This window comes from Amblyomma maculatum, chromosome 3, assembly GCF_055883805.1.
Source record: "Amblyomma maculatum isolate TAMU_Amacu chromosome 3, ASM5588380v1, whole genome shotgun sequence".
NCBI classification, from domain to species: Eukaryota; Metazoa; Arthropoda; class Arachnida; order Ixodida; family Ixodidae; genus Amblyomma; species Amblyomma maculatum.
This window is the reverse complement of record NC_139346.1, coordinates 185,917,785-185,929,975: the sequence shown is the minus strand read 5'-3', so window position 1 is coordinate 185,929,975 and position 12,191 is coordinate 185,917,785. Positions and strand designations below refer to the sequence as shown.

The 12,191-nt window shown below is 43.6% G+C and overlaps 1 protein-coding gene across 1 annotated transcript in view; it reads left to right on the top strand.

Annotated features, from left to right (window-relative positions):
* Window positions 1–12,191, top strand: part of LOC146197162 (BCAS3 microtubule associated cell migration factor-like) — a 53,067-nt gene that overhangs the window by 35,588 nt on the left and 5,288 nt on the right. The window contains exons 18-21 of the mRNA XM_084598937.1: window positions 557–744; window positions 5,349–5,446; window positions 8,219–8,389; window positions 10,067–10,196. Of these exons, the coding sequence (XP_084455063.1) occupies window positions 557–744; window positions 5,349–5,446; window positions 8,219–8,389; window positions 10,067–10,188 (579 nt within the window). The 3' untranslated portion in view covers window positions 10,189–10,196. The remainder of the gene's footprint in view (window positions 1–556; window positions 745–5,348; window positions 5,447–8,218; window positions 8,390–10,066; window positions 10,197–12,191) is intronic.

Genomic DNA, 12,191 nt, shown 5'->3' with positions numbered 1-12,191 from the left:
GCTTTTGTTTAATAGACACTGTTGAGCAGAAAGCTCAATGTCAATTTTTATAATTTTTGTCATGTGCACATCTCCCTGTAAGACAAAGGGTATTGGAAGGAGGGAACTGAGTGTCCCACTGTTGAAGCATGTGGAAAAAGGTCTAGCTGAGGCAGTCTGTCTGTTATCAGAGAGGTCAGAGATAGGCATGCTCTTTTTCCACGCACTACGCTGTTTATTTAACGCCAGTAGTGCAGGCTTTATTTTCTTAACCAGACACATAAAAGACACAAGAACTGCTTCTTGATGTTTGAAAACAGCTTGCTTTTTGTATATGTGACCCTTTTGGCATGAGATTATTTTGCTGCGGTGAGGAAGGGAGAAGAGAGAGAGAAAAATAAAAGGATATTTTTTGCTAGCATTGGTTATGATGTGTTTTCTTATGATAGGTAGCGAGATTGCAGGCATGTTGACAGGGCAAGTGAGGAGTTGGTCCCCACACCATTGTGGGTATGTCCTTTATCGTTGGTTGTGCTCCTCCTATTGATCATCATCATGCGATGTTTTGCCATTGTAGGTGGAGATCATCACCCACGTGGGGCCTCACCGGAGGTTGTGGATGGGCCCTCAGTTTTCATTTAAGACTCTTCAGACCCCCGCCAGCACCCCACTGTCGTCGCAGCACTCACAGGGCTCTGACACCAAGTACACGCCTCTGTCCCCCGATTCCTACGGTGAAGACTCGGACACAATGCACAGCCCAGGGTGAGGCCCTTTAGCTTGTTCACAATTTTTTTTTTTTATCTTTCTTTTTACATTAGTCAGCGTCCGCTTTGAAAGTTAGACAGGGGTTGTGTCTTTTGCTTCCTCAAATTGTTTCTGTTGCATTGGCTGCACGTGAACTTTTGGCTATGTATTCAAGCCATGTAAGTTTTGATACACATACCAGCATGAAAGTGTGGAAAAAAATGTCCAGCTCATTTCAAACTGTGAATAATTTTTTCCTTCAGGCCTGAATTCTTCAGCAGATTGCCAGTCGTTTTGTTGAGTAGGTTTCCTGTCATCGTTGTTCGGCTTCACCTTTTCCTTCATTGTTAAACCAGGAATTGCATTTGTAACGTAATGATACAATCAGATCTCTTTACTACGAACACCACATTAAGGAATGTTTCAAATTAAAGAATTTTTTGAAAATCCCCCACTGATTTGCAGTGTTTTCAATGTAAGAATATTTCGGAACTACGAATTTCAATATAGCGCATAGTATCTCAGAGTAATGTTAATTATTTATTTGTTTTATTTTTCTGTAATCAAGAAAAATTAGTATTACGAATTCGCCTAAAGTTAACAGTGCCGAAACTCTCACATTTCTGTGTGTATGCCGCAGGCTATAGCCATCATCATCACCATGTCTTGTGCCAACACTAAGCACCACCGCAAAGCTGTGGCTTTATATGCAGTAGCCGGCAGGTCTAGCCACCTGTATTTTTTTCTCTCTGTGTTGTTCACTGGTCAGTCGTTCGTGCCATTCGCGCGTGCAGGCAGGAATTTTTGTTGCGGATAATCTGATTGCGAAGTTCGTGCGAGATCCGGCGATGAATGCCGTCAGCGATGGTTCCAAAAAGAAGCTAAAGCAGTTTTTGCTGTAGGAAGGAGTAGCCATATTGCAAGAAATCTGCACAGGGAAAAAGCAAATCAGCCTCTGCCGAGAGCTTAGCATTGCCCCATCGACTGCCGCGATCATCATGTAAGACCACGACAAGATTGTCAAACTTCACTGAACACTGCAGTTGAGGCTTATTGGGAGTAAATAAAGTCCACACTTTTATCGCTCAGTGCAACGACGCACACGATGGGGTGTTGCGCAAAGTGGAAGGTGTGGAAAGTTTTTAATCGGTGTTCCGTGCTGTTCCGGTCAGAAGAAAATGATTTCTACAAATAAAGCAGATTTGAAGTTATTGCAGCATTTTCATTTGAGCTTTTGCTTGTCTGCATACATGTCTACTGCCAAGGTAAGTCATTTTCATACCTAGTTTTGATCACTGGCTTATAACTGCAAGTTTTACATTACAACTACATTTCAACATTTTAAGTGGTCCTTTAGATTCCTTATATCAAGACTTGACTGCAATTTGTTCCCTTATTCATACTTGTAGTCTTAGTTAAGGAATAAAAAATATTTAAAAGGAGCTACTTCACTGTGCCTGCTATAGCTGGTTTGCATTTCTTTGGTACCGTAAAATGAGGTTACTTGTGACTGCAGGGATTACTTTGTGACACGCGCTCGGTTTTCTGTATTTTACATCTCGCGCCACGACCAGGCGCCGCCGAAAAGCTACGAGCCACTCAACAAGCTCGCCTGATATGCCGTGCCACCTACCGGCAGCCGGCCGAAGTTCCCGCGCTCCGGAGCCCCCCAGACGTTGACAGGTTGAGTCGTGTTTTAGCGCCCATCTGGTGAAGCACCGTAAACTTTGTGTGCTCGACCCGTCCGCACGAGAAAACCAGTGAAAACAGCTATGTGCTTCTGATTGCTAATATCTAGGCTAAAATAAACTGTAATATAAATTTAATCAAGTCATGTTTGTATAAGGTTGTAGAAAGGAAACTGAAATGTTGATACTTCGCGGGGTAACTTTGTGACACGCCAACAAAGAAGCCAGCAGTACGGGAAAAGCGACAACCGGAAAGAAGGGCAGCTCTTCCTCCGGTATCAGAGCTAGACGACCTAGGAAGAGGTCTTCTCTTGAGGACGACCGCTCAGAAGAAAGCAATGACAGCGAATCATCTTCAGATGGTCAGCATGGAGACAACAAAAAGTGGTCGGAAGGAGATACAAGTGATTCCGTGGTACTGTTCGGAAGTCTTGACAACCTATCGGAAACGGACACCCCTACCACTTCCGTGGTTCCAAATACTAGCAACGTCCCGAGGGTCCGCGGTACGGTTTCCGGAGAAAGCACCTTCAAGGGGGATGACTTTGTCGTAGTAAACTTCGAAGGACAACTTTTCCCGGGAAGAGTGACGGAAGTCAAACCTGAGGGGTACATCGTCAGCACTATGGAGAGGACCAAAAAGAATTGGAGATGGCCGGACCACGAAGACTCTATTTTGTACTCAAAATAAGAAATTTTGTACACAATTGAATCCCCTAGGCCAGTAGGCAAGCGAGGCATCTTTGAAGTAAAAGATCTTGATTGAGGAGGTACATGTATCAATCATTTGTAATACAATTGTGACGCTGCCGGAGCAGAAACCATTGTAGACAACGCAAATAAACTTTTGATGGGGTAACTTTATGTTAGCCCTTTTTTTTTTCCCAATCATATTCAGCCAAAACCAACGTTGTCACAAAGTTGCCCCACACGGCGGGGCAACTTTGTGACAGCTTTTAACCTGAATATTGCCGTTTGTATTGAAGATGCGGATTTGTAGAACATACCGTCGTGTGGGGGAAGGCTATAACAGCATTATGCCACTATTCATTCGTCTTTATGTTGATAATTGTTCAGCGAGAGAATGAAAATGTATGAAATCTGTCACAAAGTAGCCCCATTTTACGGTACTTCAGCACTGCAATCTACAACAGAATCTCAATCATGGTTGACACAAATTTTGAACTGGAACAAATGAGTAGAATTCGTTGGCAAGAGTTAATTAAGTGCACTGTGCAGCATTGCGGGTGTTCCGAAGACTCTCTTATGCCACTACAGATGATATGAATGGGTGAGCCGTGATCACACCCTCGAGTACTTAGCATTACCTACGCATTGCCGATGGGGCAGATGCCAGTCGTGAGCACTCACTGCGAGGCACCCATGCTTTCTTAGCCATGGAAGAGAGGTCATCAGCTTTCGCAGAAACGTGTTACAGCACCAGGAAACCATGAGAAGCCATATTTCGCAATGTTGTAGTGACATGCTCATGTAGGTCGATTGGTCCAACCTGGTCGTCACTGGGCGAGGGAAATGGGAAAGCAAAAGACCACGAAAGTTGAGTTGTGGCCAATTTTTCGGTTTGCTTGTATTTTGAAAATGAGAGAGCAATTGAGGATGCCTTTGCAACTTGAACATTTGCTGCCAGTCACAGGACACTTCAACCAGCAAGACAGATGGAATTGGAGCACACAGTGGTCATTTGGATCAAAGAGATGAGGACCCAAGACATTGGCCTGAGGGGCCCAATCGGGATGGTGAAGGCACTGGACTGTGCACTGCCTCTAAATTTCAAGGACTTCCAAGTCAGCAGAAGGGCTGGCTTCATCGTTTTAGAGACAGGCATATCTTTTGCACTTTTCTTGGTTAAAGTAAAGACGTGAGCAGCAAGCATACACGACGTGGCAGAACAGTGCCTTGTAAGATTACCTGAGTGCCTTTTTGTCCCATGATCCTTTAAATGCGAACGAAACCATGACGTCGCCTGAAACTACATCCTCCTCCGCCACACTGTCCTCTGTTCCTTTCGCCAAACACAACTTCAGCCCTGCAGCCAATAGACCAAGGCTTCCTAAAGAGTGTAAAATTATTCTAAGGATGTCACATGATATGCTGTAACAGTTATTTCCATATCAAGGTGTCAAGGAGTACACTGTGACGCAACTCACGGCCATGTATATATTAATGCATGCTTGGGAGCAAGTCACAGCAGCAAAGGTTTTGAACTGTTTCCGTTCACTGTGGCCTCAGCGTGGCCAATGCAGTTGCGGGAGCCTGATCAGCAGGACATCGTCCTCGGTGACTAAATCGACAGGGATAGCATTGTGTTGGTTTGGGGCACTCTAACCGGTAAAGACATCCTTGCTCAGGCAACTGGCAAGGAACATATGGTTGATGAAGGAGATGATAACAGTGAGGGGGAAGAAGCATTGGGGCAGCCGTCTGCATCGCAAGTCATAAAAGCAACCAGTGTCACACGGCATTTTGCAGCTTTGAGGAGGGTGTAGATGAGGTTCTTCGTCATATTCACACTTTGGAAGACAAAGTGATGATCATCGCTTTCAAAGGAAAGAAGGAAAATATGATAGCAGGTTATTTTCATCGATAAACATTCTGACTTTTTAGCGTTTTCTATCAACGCGATCTCGTTTCAGGCTATTTTTCAATGGCGTTCTTTAGTTCGATGATGTGCGCTGCTGTAAACGAATGTCGTCAGCCGTAAACAGATCAGTATGAATACATTTCTGCATGTAGATTCTGTTCATTTTGGATGATATTTGTGCCATTGGAATTCTGCTGCATATGCTTTTTCTCTGTTGATGGGACTTATTGTATGTTTTCAGAGTTCTTTTGTGTGTGAAAACTGTGATAGCGATAGCATGCTTTGACCTGTGTTATGTAAAAAAGAAAAATGGTAAAATACTTTTTGTGCAGATTTTCTGGCCCCATGTCAGTACCCGTCGCTGTGCCATCCATGAGCCACTACTTCTCAGACAGTGCTTTTCCTCCCCTGCTGATTGAGGCCACCTCTGGTAAGCTCACTTGTTAAAGTTTGGCTCTGTGATGAGCCAGGAATGAGAGCGAGATGAGGACGTTGGGCAACTCTGTTTGACTGCAGCTCAATGATGACTTCACCAGGTCCTAGTGTTGGCTTCTTCATTTACTTCTTTGGGTACATATATATATATATATATATATATATATATATATATATATATTTAATATTTATTCATCCGAGTTATAGGCTAGCTACACAAAAAACAACGTTCCGCACAAACCGGCTCAGTGCAGGCTGCGTACGGGAGTGCTTGGTACCTGTGCACAGCTGACTAAGCCTCCTAAGGGAAGGGGAAATTAACGTTAAGTTTTGCAATATACCGAGATGGAGAATTTTAGCGAGACATGTTTCTGTACACGAGTGGTTAGAGGATGCTCTATACTTTCCCATTTAACCATCCTTCAACAGACACTTTGTCCTTTCCCAGTTCTTGACTGTTATAAAAGAAGCACTAACATGCCATCACCGGCGCCGCCACCGCGCTTCGTCTAGCTCGGCTCACATAGTGCATGAGTAATTGGCTGCTTTTCTCTTCTGAGCTGACTTATTTTCCCTCTGAAAAATTTGAGGGGCACTTAAGGTCCACCTTTAATTGTGTGACACAACTGTGTTATTGCCTCCCTAGCCCCTTTTTTGATCTACGTTCACGTACATGTGCTTTGTTACTTGCTGCTTGCCCTTATAATATCTGTGCCTCTTTTATCTCACACATGCAATCATGGATACATAGCATACAGTTGTAAGCTACCACGTTGCGTGAGCGGCCACCCGACGTGCCATAATATTCCAAGCAAGTGCCCTCCCTTCGCTCATGTTGAAATTACTAACAGAGAAGGGGGGAGGGGCTATCTTAGAACGGCACTGAAGTTCAAGATTGAATATTCAGAATTTTCTGCACATCTGAAAATTTCTGAATACACACTAAATTTTCGAATTCACTGCAGTTTCACTCCGCTTCACTGCAATGCTTGACCGCGTACACTGTGCAGCGAAGCATCCTTAAAACGTGATGGGCCGTTTTGTAGTGGAAGAACCTTCTCTTTTGAGAAGAGGGCCTTTCCGACAGTTCGCGCACAGCAAAGCACTTGACCAAGCCGGAGAAAAGTGTCGTTCTCACTTCGGTTTCATTTCGTATGCAGACAACCATTGTGCAGGTGTTCGTAGAGGCACTCATCAGATAAATTTAGTGCAATGCAAATGGTCGTTGGCAGTTTTTTTTCAGTCCCATTCAATAATTCGAGCTTTCAAATAATTTGGACTCGTTTCCTGGTTCCTTGAAGACCAAATTAACATGAATTTAATGTATTCAGCATCCTGTATAAAATATATAGGGGAGTTTTCAGTAGTGTATACACTCCTGTGCAAATTTATTTGCAAATACCATATGAAATCTGAAACAAACAAAACAATTAGTGTTTGCTATTCTCTTAATTTTCCCCTTTTTTTTAAAACAGATTAGATCTTCAATATTTGAAAGCATTTTATCCCTATGTTTGTATTCTATTCATATTCGAAAATTTTAATATTTGCATACACCCCAAATAAAGGTACTATTACTGTATTTTCCTGTTTATGAGACGCGCCATTGTGTAAGATGCACCCCTCATAATTAGAGCCTTTCAACAAAAAAAAATGGTGTATAAAACTCACCCTTTATAAGACGCACTTCAGTTTATTCAGGTTAGAGCAATAGGGCTTGACTATATATGCTTGAACAACCATTATGTGCTATGTGCCTGAAAGAAAATTTGTTACATGTGCGTGCAAATGACAGAAAAAAGAAAAAAAAAAGGAACACTTGTGCGCGAAAAAACTCTTGCTCAATGAGAGCAGCAACACTTTATTATTACTCAAAGCCTTGAAAGGCTTCATCTTGGTAAGCATTTGCTGATTTCTCGCGACAGCGCTCAGGCGTCCTCTTTGTGCTCATAATCGCGGCGCTGATCGTCAATGCGCGTGGGCGCCCTGACGCACACGGCAAAACACATACAGGGAAGAGAAAACACACATGCAATAGCCACCAAACTATGTTGTAAATCATAACTAGAAAGAAAGTCTGCTCGATCTGTCTTGTGTTGGCAGCATGGAAAGGGCGAGGAGCATGGACGTCGCCACCTTTTGGCATTCTGCCAATGAGACGGCTGTACAATTCTAGAACACTATAATGATTGTAAATATTGTAATTGCAGGTGTCGCCACCATTACCGTTTCACGATAAAGTTCTCCTTTGAACATTGCGCAAAACGAAAAAAAAAATGCACATAAGACGCAGCACCGTTTTATAGAACGCACTATCGAAAATTTTTTTAATAAACCGCATCTTATATACAGGAAAATATGGTAGTTATCTGCTGTGCAATATGTGCACTCGCCAAATCCATTTTCTTATCTTCATCTCGACTAGGACATCAACCTATAGGAGGTATTCAAGTGACATATCACGGGTGCCATGCTACAGAGCACAGCTGCAGCAGTGCTAGCCGAAACAGATAACAATAAGTCGGTTAGATATGCCTGCAGCCCTTCTCCGTGGTTCATGCACCACAAAATGATCACTATTGTGACGTAGATGCATGCTGCTCATAATTAGCTCCAAAACCCACCCTCTGGTCCCTTCCTTTCTTTTTAACGTTACCCCTAGCATTGATACCAAGTGCGTTCAAATTGTTGACGCCTCACCGTATTGAATGATTCCTACCTCGGATGTGACAGTGACTCGTGTATTGTCACTCATCAACCCCATCAGGTAGCTTCGAAGGTCCACCCAGCCTACTGGAAGTGTGCGGCCACTGGTCTGACAGCTCGGGCACATCGTCCCAGGCCAACGGACAAGAGCAACTCATGGAGCGGATTGCCGATGCCATGAACGAGTCGCCATACAAGGAGAGGCAAGCTGTGCGCACCTCTAGCGGCAGTGGTGAGTCGAACAAGTTGAAGAGTAGGTCGAATCGGTGGCATAGCAGATTTGGAGCAAATAGGATGGATGCGGAGTAGCTCGACAAAGCCAGAAAGCATAAATTTAATCTGAGAGACATGCAACATAGCAATCATCAAAGACGCACCAACATAGGAGATGCATTTTAGAGAACAGAAAAGGCACGGAGAAGCCAGGTCAAGATTCAAGCAGGCTTGAGCAGGAAGCAGTTACACTGTATTGGGAGTGGGAGGTTTTTGTCAACATTGGGAAAGATGTTGTTATCGTCCATACAGTGTGGAAGTATGACACAGTTGAAAACTTTTTTGTGTGGGATTTTGTGTACAACTTAAAACTTCAATGGAACAAAGTGGGTGGACTCTACAGTGTGCTTCATCACATCGAAATTTCGTTTATTCAGAGTTCAACACCTAGCATGCTAGCAAAAGAACCCTGAAAAACGCGTTGCAGCCTGCACATGAGAAAATCCTTGAGTTGCACATTCTTTGCTTTTGACTACGGTGTTGCTTGTCAGTTGTATGCTCGTAGAGATTTCACCATGTCTTACGTTGCGAGCTCGCAAACCACCTCAGCATGTCAGTGAGCACCTTTTTATTTTTTATTTCGCTGCCGCCATCCTTCGTGAGTTCCCAAGCACTTTGCCGACACACTGTCCCTTCTGGAAAAGGAAACAGAAAAGCCCAATGGTAGTGGGCCATACTACCCACTCTCTCATGTCACTTTCTTGGCACCTGTGGCACTTACCAACATGGAGAAATGTGGCGTGAAACATTTGGAGAGTACATGCAGGGCTCCCAATTTGACACCGATTTTGCCTGGTTGACTTCGCTGACACTTGTACCACCCCAGATGACAAGGCAGTTAACGTGCATTCCGCTGAGGGGTCATCATCATCGTCATTGTCATCATATTTACGTCTGCCTGTGCATTCTTCATACAACTGCCAGAGTGGCATCCAATTTTTATTACATGCTCCAGTGCATACTTTGTTATGCGCTCGCTTTGCTCAGTTGTTTGATAGCATCGTAAAACTGCTTCAGGCCAGCAGTAAAATTTTGTTAAGTTGAAAATGTGAAAACATTTACCTTATTACGTTGAGGCTAAAAACGTTTAGTGTACTGCAGATACAACATAGTGATAACTAAAATATTTTGTTATGTCATGCATCTCGTTGCACTGAATTTTATAACATAGAGTTTTCACTGTGTTCACATTAAGCAGGTGCTATGCTGACATCTGAGTGATTGACCACCAGCAGAAACATATGGGCATCTGCTTACCAAGGCATGTTGCAGATACTTGCTTACGCCCACAGCTGTGAACTCACATCTTGCGTGCAAAAGAAGCACCAAGTTGTCACTGTAAAAATGGAAAAAAAATGGAAAAGGTTATGATGCTGCACTTCTGTGCAAGCTGCTGCAAAGCAAAGAAGCAGACCCCTTGGGCTCTAAACTTTTTACAAAGGCTGTACCTTTAATATCTTGTGTGGCTTTGGAAAAAGACCTAATAGGGTTTTTTTTTTTTTTTTAAGTGTTGTGCCTAGCTTCAGTTGCCCAACAGTCCTTTCTGGGGACATTTATTCTTGGCTGTGTGTTTACGTTGATAGCAAAGTAAGTGAGGAACTTTCTCTTTCTTTATCCGCAATGTGCGCTGCATTAGAACTGGCCTGCTTTGAAGACGTCGGCTCACGCTGCAACTCGGATGTCTCCCTTTACCACTCGCCCAGCCAAAGCACAGAGCACTTATTGGTCTTTTCCTCTACCCAGCAAGACTCTATGTGACTCTCGCAGTGAGTACCATGCACAATGCTGCACACACCTGCATTTCCGTTCAGTTCAGTGGATTCGGAGTATGGTTTTCTTTCTGGGTACATAGCCACAACTATCCTAAAGGAAAGGAGACGCCAAAATTTTCACAGATTTCTTTTCTTGGAGTAGTGCACAAGATGGTAGGGTACTTGAAACACCATGCAGAATCCACTTACACCAGCTAAATAATTTATAATTCAATGTTTTTCTCATGCAGTTTCGGTTTCGATTTCATCTGCTGAGCGATGGCTATGTTATCATACACATGCTTTAATCACTTGAGTAATCATTGCTTGCTCACTTTTTGTGATTTTAAGATGCCCGACTACTGTGCCAGAGTAACCGGGTTCGATCCCAACCGCCGCCGGCTGCATTTCGATGAAGGTGAAACGAAGTGGCATCCGTGTGCTGTGTGATGTCAGTATACGTTAAAGATCCCCAGGTGGTTGAAATTACTCCAGAAACCTCCACTACAGCACCCTTTTCTCGCTTTTCGTGTTCACTCCCATCTTCCTACCTTCCCTTACAGCGCGGTTCCGGTGTTCACAGAGCAAGTGTGACAGATACTGCACCTTTCATTTCCTGTGAACCAATTATTATCATTATTATTATTATTACTTTGGAGCAGGCTTGTGTAAGCATTTGTGCAAATTAAAATGAACAAAGAAGCGATAAATACTGCAGTTTTTTACGCCTCAAATGACCTCAAGGAGTCTTTGATGCCTTCTTTCAGCAATTGAAACCGAAACATCATGGGAAAAAAATTCAATTTTAAATAATATACTGCTTTTTCATGCAATCCATATGATTAGTCATGTTTGGTAATGTGTATCACATCTTTCCGCAGTCAGAATACTCAATGAAAATTTGGTGCGTGTACTCGTTCAAGCCCAGTACTGCTACATATTCAAATATGCAGCCACGAGTCCACCCCTCTGATAGGCGCCATATATAGAATATGAGAGGGACCTTTGTCTTGCGGTGGGTGTAGTTAGCCTCACTATGATAATGATTTTTCATGTTTCACAACCCAGATTTTACTCATTTTCGAGTGATATGAATTTGTCAGGATGCAAGCATTTTCCTCAGTCGGACAACGCTCGTATCACTGAGATTTTGTTATACATTGTGCAACAATCTACAGAAAGTGCCAGTTGCTGTGCCAAAGTGGTGAACTGGAAAAGGAAGTCAAACACAGCAGACCTACTTTTAAGATGAACGAGAAGGGATCATGAGATACAGGTTGTCTTACTCGAACTTGTCTCCTCAGGAGGGCCCTAAAAAGGCTGTTCAATCATGCGAAGTGCATTTAAATATGTCCATTACATGGCAACTAGGAAGAGTGCTCTCTTCCTTTCTCTTACCCTTTTCACAGCGTGGTGGTTGTTACTAACTCCATGGGCGGTTCACCGCATGCCAGTGTGCCGCTGTCCACGTGTGCATGGGGCTCCTTGCTCTGTCAGATCTCCGTGCTGTTGATGCACACATCATGCATCAGCCTCAGAATAGTTCAGGTCTAGATACCATGTCTTCATGTCCACAGAAGCAATGCACAGCATGCGACGTGTGCAGCACTCCAGGCCTCCATGCCACATGCAGGCAGGTGTGGTTTTGGCCAATCAACAACTCATCTTGCAGTAAAGAAATCCTGTCGGGATGCTTCCCTAGTAGACAGCTTTATCACTAGTTGTTGCGAAACCGAAACCGAAACAAGACAGCCCCGAGTCGACAGACAAGCCAAGACGAGAAGGCTAAAAAGACAAAACCACGGAGAGACGCTTGGGGCGTCAGTCGTCTGCTGTAACCCAAAATAAACGGATGTCGTTTGTGCTCTGTTACGAAGTTGTCTGATTTAACGAACGCGACATAAAGATAAAGTTGGTGCCGAAGACCCGGGATGTACGCCGCGACCTAACGAAGACAACTGCCAGTCCTGGAGGCGACTAATAACGAAGAAAAAGCCAATTTCTACCCCG